Source organism: Pezoporus occidentalis, unplaced genomic scaffold (assembly GCF_034315485.1).
Source record: "Pezoporus occidentalis ecotype Australia unplaced genomic scaffold, CSIRO_AGI_Poc_V1 ctg754, whole genome shotgun sequence".
NCBI classification, from domain to species: domain Eukaryota; kingdom Metazoa; phylum Chordata; class Aves; order Psittaciformes; family Psittacidae; genus Pezoporus; species Pezoporus occidentalis.
In genome coordinates this window covers 4664-27173 of record NW_026916109.1, presented here as the reverse complement: position 1 = coordinate 27173, position 22510 = coordinate 4664, and the positions used below count along the sequence as shown (strand labels likewise).

Genomic DNA, 22510 nt, shown 5'->3' with positions numbered 1-22510 from the left:
CCCCCCAGCGTCGGCCACGCCCTTCGTGGAGGAGCCGACCAATGGGAGCGCGGTGCTGGGCGGGGAGGCGGAGCTCCGCTGCGCCGTGCGGGGGGGCGTGGCCGCGCAGTGGGCGCGGGACGGGCTCCTCCTGGGGGCCCCGCCCACCGCCACCCACCCGCGGTACCGATTGGCTGGGGACCAGAGCAGAGGTGGGCGGGGCTTAAAGGGGGCGTGGGTATAAAGGGGGGGCGTGGTTTAAAGGGGCATGGTTTGAAGGGATGGGGGCGTGGTTTAAGGGGGTGCGGGTGTGGTTTGAAGTGGTGGGCGTGGTTAAAGGAGGGGCGTGGTTTAAAGGGATGGGGGGGGTGTGGTTTAAGGGGTGGGGTTTGAAGGGTGGGCGTGGTTAGGAGGGGGCGTGGCTAGTGAGGGGCGTGGTGTTAAGGGGGCGTGGTTTGAAGGTGCGTGATTCATGTGGGCGTGGTTAGTGAGGGGCGTGGTTTAAATGGGGCGTGGGGTTAGGGGGCGTGGTTCGAGGGGTGGGCGTGGTTTGAAGGGATGGGGCGTGGTTTGAAGGTGTGGGCTTGGTTAAAGGAGGGGCGTGGCTTAAAGGGGGCGTGGGTTAAGGGGGCGTGGTTTAAAGGGATGGGGGCGTGGTTTGAAGGGGTGGGCGTGGTTTTAAGGGGTGGGTTAAGGGGGCGTGGTTTGAATGGGGGCGTGGTTTGAAGGGGTGGGCGTGGTTTGAAGGGGTGGATGTGGTTTAAAGGGGGCATGATTTAGGTGGGCGTGGTTAATGAGGGGCGTGGTTTAAAGGGGGCATGGGGTTAAGGGGGTGTGGTTCAAGGGGTGGGCGTGGTTTAAAGGGATGGGGGCGTGGTTTGAAGAGGTGGGCGTGGTTAAAGGAGGGGCGTGGTTTGAAGGGGAGGGCGTGGTTTAAAGGGAGCAGGTGTGATTTGCAGGGATGGGGTGGTTTAAATGGGTGGTGACATGGTTTAAAAGGGGTGGGCGTGGTTTAAAAGGGGTGGGCGTGGTTTAAAGGGGGCGTGGTTTAAAGGGGCGTGGTCTCTAGGGCAGTACCACCTCCGCATCGAGGGGGTGGAGCTTGAGGATGACGCCACCTTCGAGTGCCAGGCGGGGGGAGGGGAGGGCAGCGGCCCCCCCCGCGCGTCCCGGAGCGCCCGGCTGAGGGTGATGGGTGAGGGGGGCTCTATGGGGCTCTATAGGGCTCTATGGGGCTCTATGGGGCTCTATGGGGCTCTATGGGGGATCTATGGGGCTCTATGGGGCTCTATGGGGCTCTATTGGTCTCCCCCCCCCACCAGTGCCCCCGGGGCCTCCGGCGCTGGAGCTGCCGCCGGGGGCGGAGCTGCCGTGGGTGGGCGGGGCCGAGGTGCACGTGACCTGCCACGCCCACGACGCACGCCCCGCCCCGCGCCTCGTTCTCACGCTCGGTGACGTCAACGCGGGGGGGGGAGGTTGGGGTCATTTGGGGTCATTTGGGGGGAGGGGGGTGAATTTTGGTCTGGTTTGGGTCATTTCGGGGGGATTTTGGGGTGGTTTTGAGGTGTTTTGGGTGATTTTGGGTGATTTTTTGTGCTTTGGGGTGATTTGGGGGTGTTTTGGGTGTTTTTTGGTGTTTTGGGGTGTTTCGGGTGATTTTGGGGTGGTTTTGAGGTGTTTTGGGGTTTTTTGGGTGATTTTGGGTGATTTTTTGTGTTTTGGGGTGATTTGGGGGTGTTTCGGGTGTTTTTTGGTGTTTTGGGGTGTTTCGGGTAATTTTGGGGTGGTTTTCAGGTGTTTTGGGGTGTTTTGGGTGATTTTGGGGTGGTTTTCAGGTGTTTTGGGGTGTTTTGGGGTGATTTTTTGTGTTTTGGGGTGATTTGGGGGTGTTTCGGGTGTTTTTTGGTGTTTTGGGGTGTTTTGGATGATTTTGTGGTGGTTTTGAGGTGTTTTTGGGTGTTTTGGGGTGATTTTTTGTGCTTTGGGTTGATTTTTGGTGTTTTGGGTTGATTTTTTGTGCTTTGGGGTGATTTGGGGGTGTTTCGGGTGTTTTTTGGTGTTTTGGGTTGCTTTTTTGTGTTTTGGGCTGATTTGGGGGTGTTTCGAGTGTTTTTTGGTGTTTTGGGTTGATTTTTTGTGTTTTGGGGTGATTTGGGGGTGTTTCGGGTGTTTTTTGGTGTTTTGGGGTGATTTTTTGTGTTTTGGGGTGATTTGGGGGTGTTTCGGGTGTTTTTTGGTGTTTTGGGGTGGTTTGGGTGATTTTGGGGTGGTTTTGGGGTGTTTTGGGGTGATTTTTTGTGTTTTGGGTTGATTTGGGGGTGTTTCGGGTGTTTTTTGGTGTTTTGGGGTGTTTTGGGTGATTTTGGGGTGGTTTTCAGGTGTTTTGGGGTGTTTTGGGTGATTTTGGGGTGGTTTTGAGGTGTTTTGGGGTGTTTTGGGGTGATTTTTTGTGCTTTGGGCTGATTTGGGGGTGTTTCGGGTGTTTTTTGGTGTTTTGGGGTGATTTGGGCTGATCTTGGGCTGATTTAGGGTGATTTTGGCACAGGGGGGCAGCCACTGCCCGACGCCTCCCCCCGCATCTTCGAGGGCTCCCACCCGAAACTGAGCAGCGCCGAGGTCACCGTCAGGTGAGCGCCCCCTAGACCAGTATAAACCAGTATAGACCAGTATAGACCAGTATAAACCAGTATAGACCAGTATGGACCAGTATGGACCAGTATGGACCAGTATGGACCAGTATGGACCAGTATGGATCAGTATAAACCAGTATAGACCAGTATGGACCAGTATAGACCAGTGTAGCCCATCGAGTCCCATTGAGGCCCATTAAAGCCCGTTGACCCCCATTTACCCCCATTGACCCCCATTAACCCCCATTGACCCCCATTGACCCCCATTGACTCCATTGACCCCCATTGACCCCCATTGCCCCCCATTGACTCCATTGCCGCACATTGACCCCCATTGCCCCCCCATTGACTCCATTGCCCCACATTGACCCCCATTGCCCCCCATTGACTCCATTGCCGCACATTGACCCCCATTGCCCCCCCTTTGACTCCATTGCCCCACATTGACCCCCATTGCCCCCCATTGACTCCATTGCCCCACATTGACCCCCATTCCACCCATTGCCGCCATTGACCCACATTGACCCCCATTGCCCCCCATTGACTCCATTGCCCCACACTGACCCCCATTGCCCCCCATTGACTCCATTGCCCCACATTGACCCCCATTGCCCCCCCATTGACCCCATTGACTCCCATTGTCCCCATTGCCCCACACTGACCCCCATTGCCCCCCATTGACTCCATTGCCCCACATTGACCCCCATTGCCCCCCATTGCCCCAGGCTGACCCCACAGCGCCAGCACCATGGACAGCGCCTGCTCTGCAGCGCCTCCAATGAGGCCGGGGCCGCCCCGACCGAGGCCGCGCTCGTCCTTGATGTCCTCTGTGAGCACCCATCGACCCCCATTGACACCCATTGAGCTCCATTGACCCCCATTGAGCTCCATTGACCCCCATTGACCCCCACTGACCCCCATTGACCCCCATTGACACCCATTGAGCTCCATTGACCCCCATTGACACCCATTGAACCCCATTGAACCCCATTGAACCCTATTGAGCCCCATGGACGCCATGGACCCCCATTGACCCCCATTGACCGCATTGACCCCCATTGAACCCCATCGACACCCATCGACCCCCATTGACACCCATTGAGCTCCATTGACCCCCATTGACCCCCATTGAACCCCATTGAAGCCCATTGAACCCCATTGAACCCTATTGAGCCCCATTGACCCCCACTGACCCCCATTGACACCCATTGAACCCCATTGAACCCCATTGAACCCTATTGAGCCCCATGGACGCCATGGACCCCCATTGACCCCCATTGACCGCATTGACCCCCATTGAACCCCATCGACACCCATTGACCCCCATTGACCCCCACTGAACCCTATTGACACCCATTGATCCCCATCGACCCACCCACTGAACCCCATTGACACCCATTGAACCCCATTGAACCCCATCGACCCCCACTGAGCCCCATCGAAACCCATTGACCCCATTGACCTCCATGGACCCCATTGACCCCCATTGACCCCCATCTACCCCCATTGTCACCCATCGACACCCATCAATCCTCATTGACACCCATTGACCCCTCTTTGCCCCCCCTTGACCCCAATGGACCCCCCTTGACCCCAATGGACCCCCCGTTGACCCCCATTGAACCCCCCATTGACCCCAATGGATCCCCCCCTTCTGACCCATTGCCCCCAGTCCCCCCGGGCCCCCCCACCATCGAGGGCCTGGATTCGCCCCACGTGCGGGCGGGGGACACCCTGGAGCTGGTGTGCATCGTGCGGGGGGGGAACCCCCCCCCCAGCCTCCATTGGGACAAGGTAATGGGGGCAATGGGGGTAATGGGGCAATGGGGTAATGGGGCAATGGGGGTAATGGGGGCAATGGGGGGCAATGGGGCAACGGGGGTAATGGGGGCAATGGGGTAATGGGGCAATGGGGATAATGGGGGGCAATGGGGTAATGGGGGCAATGGGGGTAATGGGGGGCAATGGGGCAATGGGGGGCAATGGGGGTCATGGGTTAATGGGGACAATGGGGTTAATGGGGGGCAATGGGGGGCAATGGGGTAATGGGGGTAATGGGGGCAATGGGACCCAATGGGAGTCAATGGGAGCCAATGGAAGCCAATGGGTGTCAATGGGTGTCAATGGGAGCCAATGGGTGTCAATGGGTGTCAATAGGTGTGAAACGGGAGCCAACGGGTGTCAATGGGCATCAATGAGAGCCAATGGGTGTCACTGGGTGTCAATGGGAGCCAATGGGTGTCACTGGGTGTCACTGGGTGTCAATGGGATCCAATGGGTGTCAATGGGTGTCAATGGGTGTCAATGGGAGCCAATGGGTGTCAATGGGTGTCAATGGGTGTCAATGGGTGTCAATGGGTGTCAATGGGATCCAATGGGGGTCACTGGGTGTCAATGGGATCCAATGGGTGTCAATGGGTGTCAATGGGTCCAATGGGTGTCAATGGGTGTCAATGGGATCCAATGGGTGTCACTGGGCGCCGTGGGCGCCCCCTGCAGGACGGGAGGCCGCTGGCTGCGCCCTGGCTGACGCAGCGCCCCCTGGCGGTGACGCGGAGCCCCCTGGCGGTGGCCGTGAGCCGGGGGGACGACGGCGCCACCCTGCGGTGCCGCGTGCAGACACAGCGCCCCCTGGCGGCCGGGGGGAGCGCCAGCGTCACCCTGCGCGTGACCTGTGAGCCGATGGGGCTATGGGGGGCGATGGGGGGCTATGGGGGCTATGGTGGTGCTATGGGGGCTATGGGGGGAATGGGGGGAATGGGGGGCTATGGGGGGCAATGGGGGGAATGGGGGGAATGGGGGTCAATGAGGTGATGGGGGGCAATGGGGGCAATTGGGGCTATGGGGGGCGATGGGGGGCAATGGGGGCTATGGGGGGCAATGGGGGCTATGGGGGGAATGGGGGGCAATGGGGGCTATGGGGGGCGATGGGGGGAATGGGGGGAATGAAGGGAATGGGGGTCAATGAGGTGATGGGGGGCAATGGGGGCAATTGGGGCTATGGGGGGAATGGGGGGCAATGGGTCCTATGGGGGTAACGGAGGGTATGGGGGGGAATGGGGATAATGGGGGTAAACGGGGGCAATGGGGTAATGGGGAGCAATGGGGGGTATGGGGGCAATGGGGGCTATGGGGGCTATGGGGGTAATGGGGGTAAGGGGGGCTATGGGGGGTAATGGGGGCTATGGGGGGCTATGGGGGGAATGGGAGGTATGGAGGTAATGGGGACAATGGGAGGCAATGGGGGCAATGGAGAGCAATGGAGGACAAGGGGGTCTATGGGGGACAATGGGGGGCAATGGGGGTCTATGGGTCTCAATGGGTCTCAATGGCTCCCTATGGGTCCCTACGGGTCTCAATGGTTCCCTATGGGTCCCTATGGGTCCCAATGGCTCCCTATGGGTCCCTATGGGTCCCAATGGGTCCCAACGTGTCTCCATGGGTCCCAGACCCCCCCTCGGAGGTGACGCTCGTGGGGCCGCGGGGGGGCGCCGAGAACGAGTCCCTGAGCCTGACGTGCGGCAGCGCCCCCAGCAACCCCCCCGCGCGCCTGCGCTGGTGGTTGGGGGGCAGGGAGCTGCGGGCCCGCGAGAGCGGCACGGCGCCGGTGCGCCCCCTGCCGGGCGGGAGGACTGCGAACGGGGGGCCAATGGGGGTCAATGGGGCATCTATGGGGGTCAATGGGGCATCTATGGGGTCAATGGGGCATCTATGGGGTCAATGGGGTCGATGGGGTCAATGGGGTCGATGGGGGTCAATGGGGCATCTATGGGGGTCAATGGGGCATCTATGGGGTCAATGGGGTCGATGGGGGTCAATGGGGCATCTATGGGGTCAATGGGGTCGATGGGGGTCAATGGGGCATCTATGGGGCTCAATGGGGTCGATGGGGGTCAATGGGGCATCTATGGGGGTCAATGGGGTCAATGGGGGTCAATGGGGTCGATCCGGTCAATGGGGGTCAATGGGGTCGATCCAGTCAATGGGGCTCAATGGGATCAATGGGGGTCAATGGGGTCTGTGCGGTCAATGGGGTCAATGGGGGTCTATGGGGGCACCTATGGGGGTCAATGGTGTCAATGGGATCAATGGGACTCAATGGGGGTCAATGGGGTAGATGTGGTCAATGGGGGTCAGTGAGGTCAATGGGGTCGATGCAGTCAATGGGGTCAATGGGATCAATGGGGGTCAATGAGGTCAATGGGGTCAATAAGGTCAATGGGGTCAACGGGGGGTCTATGGGGGAATCTATGGGGGTCAATGGGGGTCCATGGGGTCTATGGGGGTCAATGGGAGTCAATGGGGTTCAATGGGGCTGAATTGGGTCTATGGGATCTATGGGGGTCAATGGGTGTCAATGGAGGCCTATGGGGTCTATGGGGGTCAATGGGTGTCAATGGAGGTCTATGGGGTCTATGGGGCTCAATGGAGGTCAATGGGGTTCTATGGGGCTCAATGGAGGTCAATGGGGGTCTATGGGGCTCAATGGAGGTCTATGGGGTCTATGGGGCTCAATGGAGTTCTATGGGGTCAATGGGGCTCAATGGAGGTCAATGGGGGTCTATGGGTCTCAATGGAGGTCTACGGGGTCTATGGGGCTCAATGGAGTTCTGTGGGGTCAATGGGGCTCAATGGAGGTCAATGGGGGTCAATGACCCCCCATTCCCCCCCCAGGCCCCCGGGGGGGGCACGGTGACGTCATCGAACCTGACGCTGGTGGCGCGGCGCAGCGAGCACGGGCGCCCCCTGGTGTGCGAGGCGGTGGTGCCGGGGGTGGGCGTGGCCAGGGCCAGCCTCGTTCTGAGCATCACCCGTGAGCCAATGGGGATCAAGGGCGGCAATGGGGGGCGATGGGGTGCAATGGGGATCAATGGGGTGAATGGGGAGCAATGGGGATCAATGGAGTCAATGGGGGTCAATGGGGGTCAATGGAGTGAATGGGGAGCAATGGGGAGCAATGGGGTGGGGGGGACAATGGGGATGGGGATCAATGGGGAGCAATGGGGGTCAATGGGGATCAATGGGGGTCAATGGGGGACAATGTTGGTCAATGGGGATCAATGGGGCAATGGGGAGCAATGGGGGTCAATGGGGATCAATGGGGGTCAATGGAGTTCAATGGGGCTCAATGGGGGACAATGTTGGTCAATGGGGATCAATGGGGCAATGGGGATCAATGGGGGTCAATGGGGATCAATGGGGCTCAATGGCGGTCAATGGGGATCAATGGGGCGCAATGGGACTCAATGGGGGGCAATGGGGCTCAATGGGGGTCAATGGGACTCAATGGGGATCAATGGGACTCAATGGGGGTCTATGGAGGTTAAAGGGGATCAATGTGGTCAATGAGGATCAATGGGGCGCAATGGGACTCAATGGGGGGCAATGGGGCTCAATGTGGGTCAATGGGACTCAATGGGACTCAATGGGACTCAATGGGGCTCAATGGGGCTCAATGGGGCTCAATGTGGGTCAATGGGACTCAATGGGGGTCAATGGGACTCAATGGGGATCAATGGGACTCAATGGGGGTCAATGGAGTTTAACGGGGATCAATGGGGGTCAATGAGGATCAATGGGGCCATTCCCCCCCCCAGACCCCCCCGATTCGCTGTGGGTCGAGGCCCCGCCCCCCAACGCCTCCTTCCGGGTGGGGGAGCTCGTGCGGTTGGGGTGCTACGCACGTGGGGGGCACCCCCCCCCCCGCCTCGTCTGGAGCAAGGTGGGAGCCAATGGGGGGGACTGGGTCCCCATTGCTCCTATTGATCCCTATGGGTCCCTATGGGTCCCTATGGGTCGCTATGGGTCCCTATGGGTCGCTATGGGTCGCTATGGGTCCTATGGATCCCTATGGGTGCTATGGGTCCCTGTGGGTCCCTATGGATCCAAGGGGTTGCTATGGGTCCTATGGGTCGCTATGGCTCCTATGGGTTGCTATGGGTCCTATGGATCCCTATGCGTCTCTATGGGTCCCTATGGGTCTCTACGGGTCCCAATGGGTCTCTCTATGGGTCCCTATGGGTCCCTATGTGTCCCTATCGGTCCCTATGGGTCCCAATGGGTCTCTATGTGTCCCTATGGATCCCAATGGGTCCCTATGGGTCTCTCTATGGGTCCCTATCGGTCCCTATGGGTCCCTATGGGTCCGTATGGGTCCCAATGCGTCTCTATGGGTCCCTATGGGTCTCTATGGCTCCCTATGGGTCTCTATGGGGTCTCTATGGGTCTCTATGGGTCTCTATGGGTCTCTATGGTTCCCTATGGGTCTCTATGGTTCCCTATGGGTCTCTATGGGGTCTCTATGGGTCTCTATGGGTCTCTATGGGGTCTCTATGGGTCCCTATGGGTCTCTATGGCTCCCTATGGGTCTCTATGGGTCCCTATGGGTCTCTATGGGTCCCTATGTGTCCCTATGTCCCTATGTGTCTCTATGGGTCCCAATGGGTCTCTATGGGTCCCTATGGGTCTCTATGGGTCCCTGGGTCTCTATGGGTCCCTATGGGTCCCTATGGGTCCCTATGGGTCTCTATGGGTCCCAATGGGTCTCTATGGGTCTCTATGGGTCCCTATGGGTCCCTATGGGTCCCAATGGGTCCCTATGGGTCCCTATGGGTCTCTATGGGTCCCAATGGGTCCCAATGGGTCTCTATGGGTCCCAATGGGTCCCAATGGGTCTCTATGGGTCCCTATGGGTCCCTATGGGTCCCAATGGGTCCCTATGGGTCCCAATGGGTCTCTATGGGTCCCAATGGGTCCCAATGGGTCCCAATGGGTCTCTATGGGTCCCGCAGGAGGGCCGGGCCCTCCAGGAGCCAATCCCGGGCTGGGGGCGGGGCCTGGAGCTGCGCCTGAGCCCCGGGGACAACGGCGCCGCCTTCACCTGCGCTGACACCGCCCACCAGCAGGGGGCGCCCCGCGCCGGAGCCCGGCTCCGCGTCCTCTGTGCGCCTCTGTGGCCTTCACTGGGGCTCTATGGGGATCTATGGGGTTCCTATGGGGCTCTATGGGGTCTCTATGGGGCTCTATGGGGTCTCTATGGGGCTCTATGGGGTCTCTATGGGGCTCTATGGGGTCTCTATGGGTGCTCTATGGTCTCTATGGGCCTCTGTGGGGGCTCTATGGGGCTCTATGGGGCTCTATGGGGTCTCTATGGGTGCTCTATGGTCTCTATGGGCCTCTGTGGGGGCTCTATGGGGCTCTATGGGTCTCTATGGGGTCTCTATGGGGTTCCTATGGGTCTCTATGGGGTCTCTATGGGGCTCTATGGGGTCTCTATGGGTGCTCTATGGTCTCTATGGGCCTCTGTGGGGGCTCTATGGGGTTCCTATGGGTCTCTATGGGGTTCCTATGGGTCTCTATGGGTCTCTATGGGTCCCTATGGGTCTCTATGGGTCTCTATGGGTCCCTATGGGTCTCTATGGGTCCCTATGGGTCTCTATGGGTCTCTATGGGTCCCTATGTGTCTCTATGGGTCTCTATGGGTCTCTATGGGTCCCTATGGGTCCCTCTGGGTCTCTCTCCCGCAGTCCCCCCCCAGTCCGTCTCCATCAGCGCCTCCCCCCGGGAGCCGCGCCTGGGCCAGCGCCTGCTCCTCACCTGCGTCACCGGGAGCAGCCACCCCGCCCCCACCCTCACCTGGCACCACCATGGACGCACGTGGGTGCCCCATAGAGCCCCATAGAGCCCCATAGACCCCATAGAGCCCCATAGAGCCCATAGAGCCCCATTGACCCCATAGAGCCCCATAGAGCCCCATTGACCCCCATAGAGCCCCATAGACCCCATAGAGCCCCATAGAGCCCCGTTGACCCCATAGAGCCCCATAGAGCCCCATTGAACCCACAGAGAGCCCCATAGAGCCCCATAGAGCCCCATTGAACCCACAGAGAGCCCCATAGAGCCCCATTGAGCCCCATTGAGCCCCATAGAGCCCCATTGAACCCACAGAGAGCCCCATAGAGCCCCATTGAACCCACAGAGAGCCCCATAGAGCCCCATAGAGCCCCATTGACCCCCATAGACCCCATAGCCCTCCATTGACCCCCATAGACCCCATAGCCCCCATAGACCCCCATAGCCCCCCATGGACCCCCATAGTCCCCCACAGACCCCCATAGCCTCCTAAAGACCCCCATAGCTCCCCACAGTCCCCCCTTGACTCCCATAGACCCCATAGCCCCCATACACTCTGTAGACCCCATAGCCACCCATAGACCCCATAGCCCCCCATAGATCCCCATAGTCCCCCCAGATCCCCATAGGCTTCTAAAGACCCTCATAGCCCCCCATTGACCCCCATAGACCCCCTCATTGACCCCTATTTTCCCCCCCCATTGACCACTATGGGCCCCCGTTGACCCCTATGAGCCCCCCCATTAACCCCTATGGGCCCCCCATTGACCCCTATGGGCTCCCCATTGACCCCTATGGGCCCCCCCATTGACCCCTATGAGCCCCCATTGCCCCCCATTGACCCCTATGGGCTCCCCATTGACCCCTATGAGCCCCCCCCATTGACCCCTATTTGCCCCTCCATTGACCCCTATGGGCCCCCATTGACCCCTGTGGGCCCCCCATTGACCCCTATGGCAGGGAGCCGGGGGAGCCCCTCCCCCCCAGCCCCGCCCCCCACGGGGGGGTCTCGGTGGGGTCGCGGCTCCGCCTGCAGGTGGCGCTGGAGGACCAGGGTCACGTGATCACCTGCGCGGCCGCCAGCCCCGCCCTCGGCGTCACCGTGAGAGCGGGGCACAGATTGAGCGTGAGGCGTGAGTGGGGGGGGGCAGTGGGGGTCAATGGTGGTCAATGGGGGGCGATGGGGGTCAATGGGGGTCAATGGGAGTCAATGGGGGTCAATGGGGGTCAATGGGTGTCAATGGGGGTCAATGGGTCTCAATGGGTGCCAGTGGGTCTCAATGGGTGCCAGTGGGTATCAATGGGTGTCAATGGGGGTCAATGGGGGTCAATGGGGGTCAATGGGTGTCAATGGAAATGGGGGTCAATGGGGGTCAATGGGAGTCAATGGGTGTCAATGGGGGTCAATTGGAGTCAATGAGTGTCAATAGGTGTCAATGGGTGTCCATGGGTATCAATGGGTGTCAATGGGGGTCAATGGGGGTCAATGGGTGTCAATGGGTGTCAATGGCAGTCAATGGGTATCAAACGATGTCAATGGGTGTCAATGGCTCTCAGTGGGAGTCAATGGGAGTCAATGGGTGTCAATGGGTGTCAATGGCTCTCAATGGGTATCAATGGGTGTCAATGGGTGTCAATGGAAGTCAATGGGTGTCAATGGGTATCAATGGGTATCAATGGGTGTCAATGGGAGTCAATGGGTGTCAATGGGTGTCAATGGGTACCAATGGGTGTCAATGGGTGTCAATGGGTGTCAATGGGTGTCAATGGCTCTCAATGGGTGTCAATGGATGTCAATGGGTATCAATGGGTGTCAATGGGTATTTATGGATGTCAATGGATGTCAATGGGTATCAATGGGTGTCAATGGGTATCAATGGATGTCAATGGGTGTCTATGGGTGTCAATGGCACTCAATGGATGTCAATGGATGTCAGTGGGTGTCAATGGGGGTCAATGGGTGTCAATGGGTGTCAATGGGTGCCAATGCCTCCCCGCCCCACAGACCCCCCATTGCTCCGTGCCCCCCCTGGGGGCCGGGTGCTGGCTCGGGAGCAGGGCCGGGCGCTGCTGCCCCTGCTCGGGGACGCGCACCCCCCCCCCCGCGACTGCGCCTGGAGCCGCGCCGGAGTCCGCCTGGGTGCGCTACGGGGGATAATGGGGGGTAATGGGGTTATAATGGGGTTATAATGGGGTTATAATGGGGGATAATGGGGTTATAATGGGGTTATAATGGGGTTATAATGGGGATAATGGGGTTATAATGGGGTTATAATGGGGTTATAATGGGGTTATAATGGGGTTATAATGGGGTTATAATGGGGTTATAATGGGGGCAATGGGGGATAATGGGGTTATAATGGGGTTATAATGGGGTTATAATGGGGTTATAATGGGGTTATAATGGGGTTATAATGGGGGATAATGGGGTTATAATGGGGGATAATGGGGTTATAATGGGGGATAATGGGGTTATAATGGGGTTATAATGGGGTTATAGTGGGGTTATAATGGGGATAATGGGGGATAATGGGGTTATAATGGGATATAATGGGGTGCTATGGAATCCAATGATTCCATGGGGTCCAGTGGGGTACAATGGGATCCAAGGGAGTTCAATGGGATCCAATTGGGTTCAATGGGATCCAATGGGTCTCTATGGGATCCAATGGGTCTCTATGGAATCCAATGGGTCTCGATGGGATCCAATGGGACCAATGGGGTTCAATGGGATCCAATGGGTCCCATGGGTCTCTATGAGATCCAATGGGTCTCTATGGGGTCCAGTGGGGTACAATGGGATGCAATGGGTCCCATGGGTCTCTATGGGATCCAATGGGTCTCTATGGGATCCAATGGGATCCAATGGGTGTCTCTGGGTCCCGGGTGCCCCCAGCCCCGTCTCCGCGGCACCGGCTGCTGCCGGGGGGCTCGCTGTCCATCGGGAACCTGTCCCGGAGCGACGCCGGCTCCTACCGGGTGGAGTGCGCGAACGCCGAGGGCAAGGGCAGCGCCAGCATCCTCCTCGACGTGGAATGTGAGCCCCATGGCGCCCCATAGCACCCCATGGCATCCCTATGGCACCCCATAGCACCCCTATGGCGCCCTATGGCACCCCTACGGCACCCTATAGCATCCTATAGCACCCCTATGGCACCCCTATGGTGCCCTATAGCACCCCATGGCATCCCTATGGCACCCCATAGCACCCCTATGGCGCCCTATGGCACCCCCATAGCACCCCTATGGCGCCCCATAGCACCCCATGGCATCCCTATGGCACCCCATAGCACCCCTATGGCGCCCTATAGCACCCCTATGGCGCCCTATAGCATCCTATAGCACCCCTATGGCACCCCTATGGCGCCCTATAGCACCCCTATGGCGCCCCATAGCACCCCATGGCATCCCTATGGCGCCCTATGGCACCCTATAGCATCCTATAGCACCCCTATGGCACACCTATGGTGCCCTATAGCACCCCTATGGTGCCCTATAGCACCCCATGGCGCCCTATCGCATCCTATAGCACCCCTATGGCGCCCTATAGCATCCCTATGGTGCCCTATAGCACCCTATAGCACCTCTATGGCGCCCTATAGCACCCCTAGGGCGCCCTATCGCATCCTACAGCACCCCTATGGTGTCCCTATGACACCCCAAAGCATCTCTATAGCGCCCTATGGCACGCCTATGGCACCCTATAGTACCCCTATGGCGCCCCTATGGCGCCCTATAGCATCCTATGGCATCCCTATGGCGCCCTATAGCATCCTACAGCATCCCTATGGCATCCTATAGCATCCCTATGGCGCCCTATAGCATCCCTATAGCATCCCAATGGTGCCCTATAGCATCCCTATGGCACCCCATAGCATCCCTATTGTATCCCTATGGCATCCCTGTGGCATCCTTATGGTATCCTATGGGGACCTATGCCATCCCTATATCATCCCTATAGCATCTCTATAGGACCGATAGCATCCCTATAGCACCCTATAGCACCCCATAGCACCTATACCATCCTTTAGGACCCCATAGCACCCTATAGCACCCTGACCTTGACCTTTGACCCCCACCCAGACCCCCCCTCCATCGTGCGGGCGCCCGACCCCGTGGTGGTGGACGAAGGGGGGAGCGTAGAGATGGAGTGCGAGCAGAAGCTGGACGGGAGTAGCGCCTGGTGGGATACGATTATGGAGTGCGAGGCGTGGGCTATGGGCGCCCCCTGCTGGACGGGAGTCTCCGATGGCAGCGCCTGGTGGGATACGGCTTATTATGGGATGTGGGGCGTGGGCTATGGGGCAGGGACCCAATGGGACCCGATGGGACCCAACGGGACCCAACGGAACCCAACGGGACTCAATGGGACCCAACGGGATCCAACGGGACCCAACGGAATCCAACGGGACTCAATGGGACCCAACGGGATCCAACGGGACCCAACGGGATCCAATGGGATCCAATGGGACCCAACGGGACTCAATGGGACCCAATGGGATCCAACGGGACTCAATGGGACCCAACGGGATCCAATGGGACCCAACGGGATCCAACGGGACCCAATGGGATCCAACCGGACCCAATGGGACCCAATGGGATCCAACGGGACCCAACAGGACCCAATGGGATCCAACGGGACCCAATGGGACCCAACAGGACCCAATGGGATCCAACGGGACCCAATGGGACCCAATGGGATCCAATGGGACCCAACAGGACCCAATGGGATCCAACGGGACCCAATGGGACCCTTCCATGCCCACATTCCTCCCCGCCACCAGGGGGCGCTGTCTCCGGGCTCCGTGGGGCTCCCCGTGGGGCTGGAGGCGCTCGGCGGGGTCCCCGTGGGGCGGCTGCGGGTGTCAGGCGCCCGTCGGGACATGGGCGGGGCCTACGAGTGTCACGTGGACACGGGGGTGCCGCCCCCCGCCCGCGCCGTCATCCGCCTCGTGATTCGCTGTGAGTGGGGCGGGGCCAAGGGACGGGCGGCCAATGGGGGACGAGTGATGGGGGGCATCAATGGGGGGGGGCAGCCAATGGGGTCATCAATGGAAGGGGGGCACTCAATGGGGGTCAACCAATGGGGATCGTCAATGGAGGGCACCCAATGGGGTCATCAATGGAGGGCACCCAATGGGGATCAATGGAGGGCACCCAATGGGGTTCAATGGAGGGCAACCAATGGGGATCAATGGAGGGCACCCAATGGGGGGTCAATGGAGGGCACCCAATAGGGGGTCAATGGAGGGCACCCAATGGGGGTCAATGGAGGGCACCCAATGGGGGGGTCAATGGAGGGCACCCAATGGGGGGTCAATGGAGGGCACCCAATGGGGGGTCAATGGAGGGCACCCAATGGGGGGTCAATGGAGGGCACCCAATGGGGGGTCAATGGAGGGCACCCAATGGGGGTCAATGGAGGGCACCCCCATTGCCCCCCATTCCCAGATGGGCCGGAGCTGGAGGCGGCGCCGGCGCCGGAGCCAATCCCGGTGCTGGTTCCGGATGGAGCCGATGCCGTGGCCGTGGGGTGCCGGGCGCGGGGGGTGCCCCCCGTGGAGCTGCACTGGGAGCAAGGGGGCCGCCCCATCAGCACCACGGACAGCAGGTACCTGAGGGCACCCAATGGCACCCAATGAGACCCAATGGAACCCAATGGTGCCAACGGCACCCAATGGGACCCATGGCACCCAATGGTGTCCAATGGCGCCCAATAGGACCCATGGCGCCCAATGGCGCTCAAGGGTGCTCAATGGTACCCAATGGCACCCAAAGGTACCCAATGGGACCCATGGCGCCAAATGGTGCTCAATGCTGCTCAATGGCACCCAATGGTGCTCAATGGCACCCAATGGCACCCAATGGCGTCCAATGGCACCCAATCGGCTCAATGGCACCCAATGGACCCAATGGTACCCAATGGCACCCAAGCCACCCAATGGCACCCAATCGACCCAATGGCACCCAATGGCACCCTTTGGTACCCATTGGCACCCAATCAACCCAATGGCACCCTATGGTACCCATTGGCACCCAATCAACCCAATGGTACCCAATCGACCCAATGGCACCCTATGGTACTCATTGGCACCCAATGGCACCCAATCGACCCAATGGCACCCAATGGCACCCTATGGTACCCATTGGCACCCAATCGACCCAATGGCACCCAATGGCACCCAATGGCACCCATTGGCACCCAATCGACCCAATGGCACCCAATCGACCCAATGGCACCCAATGGACCCAATGGCACCCAATGGACCCAATGGTCTCCCCCCCCTCCAGGTTCCAGCAGCTCCAATGGTCGGACCCCCCCTGGACCAGCGCCCTCCTGACCGTGGCCAACATCAGCCAGGATCGGGCCCGGCTCCGCTCCCAGGCCCTAAACTGGGCCCAGTTGTGGGCCCGGGCCCCCTCCCAGTACCTGAACTGGGACCAGGCCCATGCCGGGTACTGGGATGGCAACGGGACACTGGGAATGGTGGAGTGCGTGGGGCGGAGCCAACTGGGAACGGCGAGGAGGCGCTTCCGGCTGCGCCTGGCGGGTATGGGGGGAATGGGGGGGACTGGGGGGGAATGGGGGGGGAATGGGGGGACTGGGAGGGACTGGGGGGGAATGGGGGGAATGGGGGGGAATGGGGGGAAAAGGGAGGGAATGGGGGGAAAAGGGAGGGAATGGGGGGAACTGGGAGGGGAATGGGGGGGACTGGGGGGGGAATGGGGGGGGAATGGGGGGAAATGGGGGGGATGGGGGGGAATGTGGGGGGGAATGGGGGGGGAATGGGGGGAATGGGAGGGGAATGGGGGGGACTGGGAGGGGACTGGGAGGGGAATTGGGGGGACTGGGGGGGAATGGGGGGGAATGGGAGGGACTGGGGGGGACTGGGGGGGACTGGGAGGGGATTGGGATGGGATGGACTGGACTGGGATACCTGTCCATACTGGTCCGTACTGGTCCATACTGGTCCGTACTGGTCCATACTGGTCCGTACTGGTCCGTACTGGTCCATACTGGTCCGTACTGGTCCATACTGGTCCGTACTGGTCCTTACTGGTCCCTGTGCCCCCCAGACCGCCCGGACCCCCCCCGCTCCCTGCGCGTCTCCGGGGCCACCCCCAGCTCCCTGCGGATCTCCTGGAGCCCCGGGTTCAATGGGGGCAGCCCCCAAAGCTTCCTGCTCAGGTGGGACCCATGGGACCCATAGAGACACATAGAGACCCATAGGGACCCATAGGGACACATAGAGACACATAGGGACCCATAGGGACCCATAGGGACCCATAGAGACCCATAGGGACACATAGAGACCCATAGGGACCCATAGGGACACATAGAGACCCATAGGGACCCATAGGAACACATAGAGACCCATAGGGACCCATAGGAACACATAGAGACCCATAGGGACCCATAGGGACCCATAGGGACCCATAGGGACCCATAGGGACACATAGAGACCCATAGGGACCCATAGGGACCCATAGAGACCCATAGAGACCCATAGGGACACATAGAGACCCATAGGGACCCATAGGGACACATAGAGACCCATAGAGACCCATAGGGACACATAGAGACCCATAGAGACCCATAGAGACCCATAGGGACCCATAGAGACCCCATAGGGACCCATAGGGACACATAGAGACCCATAGGGACACATAGGGACACATAGAGACCCATAGGGACCCATAGGAACACATAGAGACCCATAGGGACCCATAGGAACACATAGAGACCCATAGGGACCCATAGGGAGCCATAGAGACCCATAGAGACCCATAGGGACCCATAGAGACCCATAGAGACCCATAGAGACCCATAGGAACCCATAGAGACCCATAGGGACCCATAGAGACCCATAGGGACCCATAGGGACCCATAGAGACCCATAGGGACCCATAGAGACCCCATAGAGCCCCACAGCACCCCATAGGGACCCATGAGTTCTCTCCCCTCCCCTCCCCCCTCCGCAGCGCTCGGGCCCCCGGGGCCCCGCCCCCTCCCTCCTACGTCATCACGTCGGCCCCCTCCCACACGCTGACGGGGCTGCGCCCGGCCACGCCCTATGACGTCACCGTGCGCGCGCGCAACGCCCGCGGCGACAGCGCCGCCGCCGTCGTCCGTGGCGTCACTTCCGGTAAGGGGGAGAGGGGAGGGGGCGGGACCGGAAGCTGGGCTAAACCCGGAAGTGGCTGCGATCACGTGCTTGTTTCTTTTTTCCCGCCACCAGCGCTGCCCCGCGATTGGCCGGAGGAGGGGGCGGGGCCAACGGCGCCCCCTGCAGGTGAGGGCGGTCCCACCCCTCCACTTCCGGTTCGCGACACTTCCGGTTTCCCCTCACACTTCCGGTTTCCCAGCAGCCTTCGCGCCTCCCACGTGGGCCCTGGCGGCCGCGGTTGGCCCCGCCCTCGCCGCCATCTTGGGGGCGGTGCTCTGGTGCCGCCGACGTCACTTCCGGGAGGCGGGGCCGGAAGTGACGGCACCGAAAGAGAGCGGGGGAGGGGGCGGCAACGAGTACGGACCGGAACCGGAAGTGGGTGAGCGCGCGGGAAGGCAAAGGGGGGGTGGAGGAGGAAGGGGCGGGGCTTCCGGAAACCCCGCCCACCGCCCGCTCTCTCCCATTGGCTGCCGCTCAGGTTCGTTCGACCAATCAGAAGCCGAGGTTGATTGGGGCGGCTACGAGGAGGTAAAAGGGGGCGGGGCTTAAAAGGGGGGGTGGGGCAGGGCTTGACCCCACGTGACCCCGCTTGGCCCCGCCCCTTCCAGGTGCCGCCCCCTGCCCCCCGCGTGACCCCGGAGGGGGAGCTCGTGTGAAAGAGGGGGGGGGGGGAGGGGCCTCGCGTTGGCCCCGCCCCCTCCCTGAATAAACCCCGCCCCCTTCGTGAAGCCGGACCAATGGGGAGCGAGGTCTTTATTGGGGGGGGGGTGGGGTGGGTGTGGCCCCAGAGCGCCCCCTGGCGGCGCGGAGGTCACTGCTCCCCCTGCCACCAATGGTAGAGCTGGTCCGTGAGGATCCCGGTGTAGGTCAGCATGGCCGCCGCGCCCTGCTCGTACACGGCGCTGTGGGGCAGACCCATAGCGGGGGGTTAGGGGGTGCTATGGGGCAGACCCATAGGGAGGGGTTATGGGGCGCTATGGGGCAGACCCATAGCGGGGGGTTAGGGGGTGCTATGGGGCAGACCCATAGCGGGGGGTTAGGGGGTGATGGGGGGAGTTAGGGGGTGATGGGGGGTTAGGGGGAGGGGTTAGGGGGTGATGGGGGGCAGACCCATAGCGGGGGGGGTTAGGGGGTGCTGTGGGGCAGACCCATAGCGGGGGGGTTAGGGGGTGCTGTGGGGCAGACCCATAGCGGGGGGGTTAGGGGGTGCTGGGGGGCAGACCCATAGGGAGGGGTTATGGGGCGCTATGGGGCAGACCCATAGGGTGGGGTTATGGGGCGCTATGGGGCAGACCCATAGGGTGGGGTTATGGGGCGCAAATGGGCACAGACCCATAGGGTGGGGTTATGGGGCGCTATGGGGCAGACCCATAGGGAGGGGTTATGGGGCGCTATGGGGCAGACCCATAGGGTGGGGTTATGGGGCGCTGGGGCTATGCTATGGGGCAGACCCATAGCGGGGGGGTTAGGGGGTGCTGGGGGGCAGACCCATAGCTGGGGGGTTATGGGGCGCTATGGGGCAGACCCATAGGGAGGGGTTATGGGGCGCTATGGGGCAGACCCATAGGGAGGGGTTATGGGGCGCTATGGGGCAGACCCATAGGGTGGGGTTATGGGGCGCTATGGGGCAGACCCATAGGGAGGGGTTATGGGGCGCTATGGGGCAGACCCATAGGGTGGGGTTAGGGGGCGCCTCCCCCCCCCCTTACCGGATCTTGCTGTGGGTCCGGGGCAGGTCCAGGTGCTCCAGGAGGTTCCCGGTCACGGAGCCCAAATACTCGCGGAGGTGGGGGAGGGGCAGGAGGGGGGAGGGGGGAGGACGGGTGGGGGGTGGGGGAGGGGCGGCGGAGGACGCTGTGGGGGGGAGGGGGGGAGAGAGAGGGTGAGATGGGGGCTATGGGGCTCTATGGGTCCCTGTGGGTCTCTATGGGGTTTCTATGGGGTTTCTATGGGCCTCTATGGGGTCCCGATGGGTCTCTATTGGGTCCCTATGGGGTCTCTGTGGCGCTCTATGGGGTCCCTATGGGGCCGCTATGGGGTTTCTATGGGTCCCAATGGCTCTCTATGGGATCTCTGTGGGTCCCAATGGGTTTCTATGGGGTCTCTATTGGTTTCCAATGGGTCTCTATGGGGTCTCTATGGGGCTGTATGGGGTTTCTATGGGTCCAAATGGGTCCCTATGGGTTCTCTGTGGGGCCTCTATTGGTCCCAGTGGGTCCCTATGGGGTCTCTATTGGGTCCCAATGGCTCTCTATGCGGCTGTATGGGGTCTCTATGGGTCCCAATGGGTCCTTATAGGTTCTCAATGGGTCTCTATGGGTCTCTATGGGTCCCGATGGGTTCTCTATGGGGTTTCTATGGGTTTCTATGGGTCCCTATGGGTCCCTATGGGGTCTCTATGAGGTCCCAATGGCTCTCTATGGGGCTGTATGGGGTTTCTATGGGTCCCAATGGGTCCCTATAGGTTCTCAATGGGTCTCTATGGGGTTTCTATGGGTCCCGATGGGTTCTCTATGGGTCTCTATGGGTCTCTATGGGTCCCTATGGGTCTCTATGGGTTCTCTATGGGTCTCTATGGGTCCCTATGGGTCTCTATGGGTCTCTATGGGTCTCTATGGGTCCCAATGGGTCCCAATGGGGCCCTCACTGGAGCTCAGCAGCAGCAGCAGCGACACCACAACCATGGGGGGGGGCAGCGGGGCCATGGCGAGGCCTGGGGAGAGCCCGGGAACACCTGAAACGGCCCCAAAACACCCAAAAACGGCTCAAAACCACCCAAAAACACCCAAAAATGGCTAAAAAACACCCAAAAACGGCTCAAAACCACCCAGAAACACCCAAAAACGGCTCAAAACCACCCAAAAACGGCTCAAAACCACCCAAAAACACGAAAAATGGCTAAAAACCGCCCCAAAACGGCCCCAAAACACCCAAAAACGGCTCAAAAACACCCAAAAACACCCAAAAATGGCTCAAAACCACCCAAAAACACCAAAAAATGGCTAAAAACCACCCAAAAACGGCTCAAAACCACCCAGAAACACCCAAAAACGGCTCAAAACCACCCAAAAACGGCTCAAAAACACCCAGAAACACCCAAAAATGGCTAAAAACCACCCCAAAACGGCCCCAAAACACCCCAAAACGGCTCAAAAACAGCCAGAAACACCCAAAAATGGCTAAAAACCACACCAAAACGGCCCCAAAACACACAAAAACGGCTCAAAACCACCCAGAAACACCCAAAACCGGCTCAAAACCACCCAAAAACACCCAAAAATGGCTAAAAACCACCCCAAAACGGCCCCAAAACACCCAAAAACGGCTCAGAAACACCCAGAAACACCCAAAAATGGCTAAAAACCACCCCAAAATGGCCCCAAAACACCCAAAAACGGCTCAAAACCACCCCAAAATGGCCCCAAAACACCCAAAAACGGCTCAAAACCACCCAAAACCAGCACCAAACACCAAACCAGCCCCAAAACTGCCTCAAACCAGCCCCAAACTCCCCCAAATCACCCCAAAATTCCCCAAAATCACCCCAAAATTCCCCAAAACCACCCAAAACCACGAAAATCACCCCAAAATTCCCCAAAACCACCCAAAACCAGCCCCAAACCCCCCAAAACCACGAAAATCACCCCAAAATTCCCCCAAATCACCCCAAAATTCCCCAAAATCACCCCAAAACCCCAAAATCACCCCAAAATTCCCCAAAATCACCCCAAAACCCCAAAATCACCCCAAAATTCCCCAAACTCACCCCAAAATTCCCTCAACCACCCCAAAACCACCCCCACCCCCCAAAAACCCCCAAACCCCCCCAAAACCCCCAAACTGCCCCAAACGCCCCCTCCCCCCGCCCCTCCCCCACCTCCGCGCCGCGCTCTCCGCGCCCCTCCCCCACCCGCGGCGCCCCCGGGTATGGGCGCGGGGGAGGGGGCGGGGCCGGGGGGAGGGGGCAAAGTCCGGGGCAACGGGAGGGGGAGGGGGAGGGGAGGGGGTGGGGGTGGGGTGAAAAAAGGGGATTTTGGGTCCGGGGTGGTTTTGGGGTGAAAAAGGGGGATTTTGGGAAATTTTGGGGTGAAAAAAGGGAAA

General features: G+C 59.9%; 1 protein-coding gene across 1 annotated transcript; it reads left to right on the top strand.

Moving 5' to 3' along the window:
• The first annotated feature begins 11 nt into the window (after positions 1-11).
• Positions 12-19120, top strand: LOC134155205 (nephrin-like). Its single transcript, XM_062602124.1, has 24 exons — positions 12-191; positions 1049-1174; positions 1302-1430; positions 2525-2606; positions 3335-3438; positions 4282-4403; positions 5109-5283; positions 6059-6216; positions 7284-7422; positions 8207-8331; positions 9401-9551; positions 10136-10265; positions 11202-11391; positions 12300-12381; positions 13138-13278; positions 14325-15203; positions 15693-15852; positions 16533-16792; positions 17319-17430; positions 18225-18388; positions 18482-18535; positions 18612-18788; positions 18888-18937; positions 19018-19120. Exons 2-24 carry the CDS (start codon positions 1171-1173, stop codon positions 19063-19065), a joined length of 3636 nt encoding a protein of 1211 aa, XP_062458108.1. The 5' UTR covers positions 12-191; positions 1049-1170; the 3' UTR covers positions 19066-19120.
• Positions 19121-22510: the final 3390 nt, after the last annotated feature.

Bases quoted from the DNA above. Each gene is read 5' to 3' on its own strand.
- LOC134155205 (XM_062602124.1), top strand. The intron at 3,439-4,281 runs GTGAGCACCCAT...CATTGCCCCCAG, and splicing joins GCTCGTCCTTGATGTCCTCT to TCCCCCCGGGCCCCCCCACC. The intron at 6,217-7,283 runs GTGCGCCCCCTG...TTCCCCCCCCAG, and splicing joins GCGAGAGCGGCACGGCGCCG to GCCCCCGGGGGGGGCACGGT.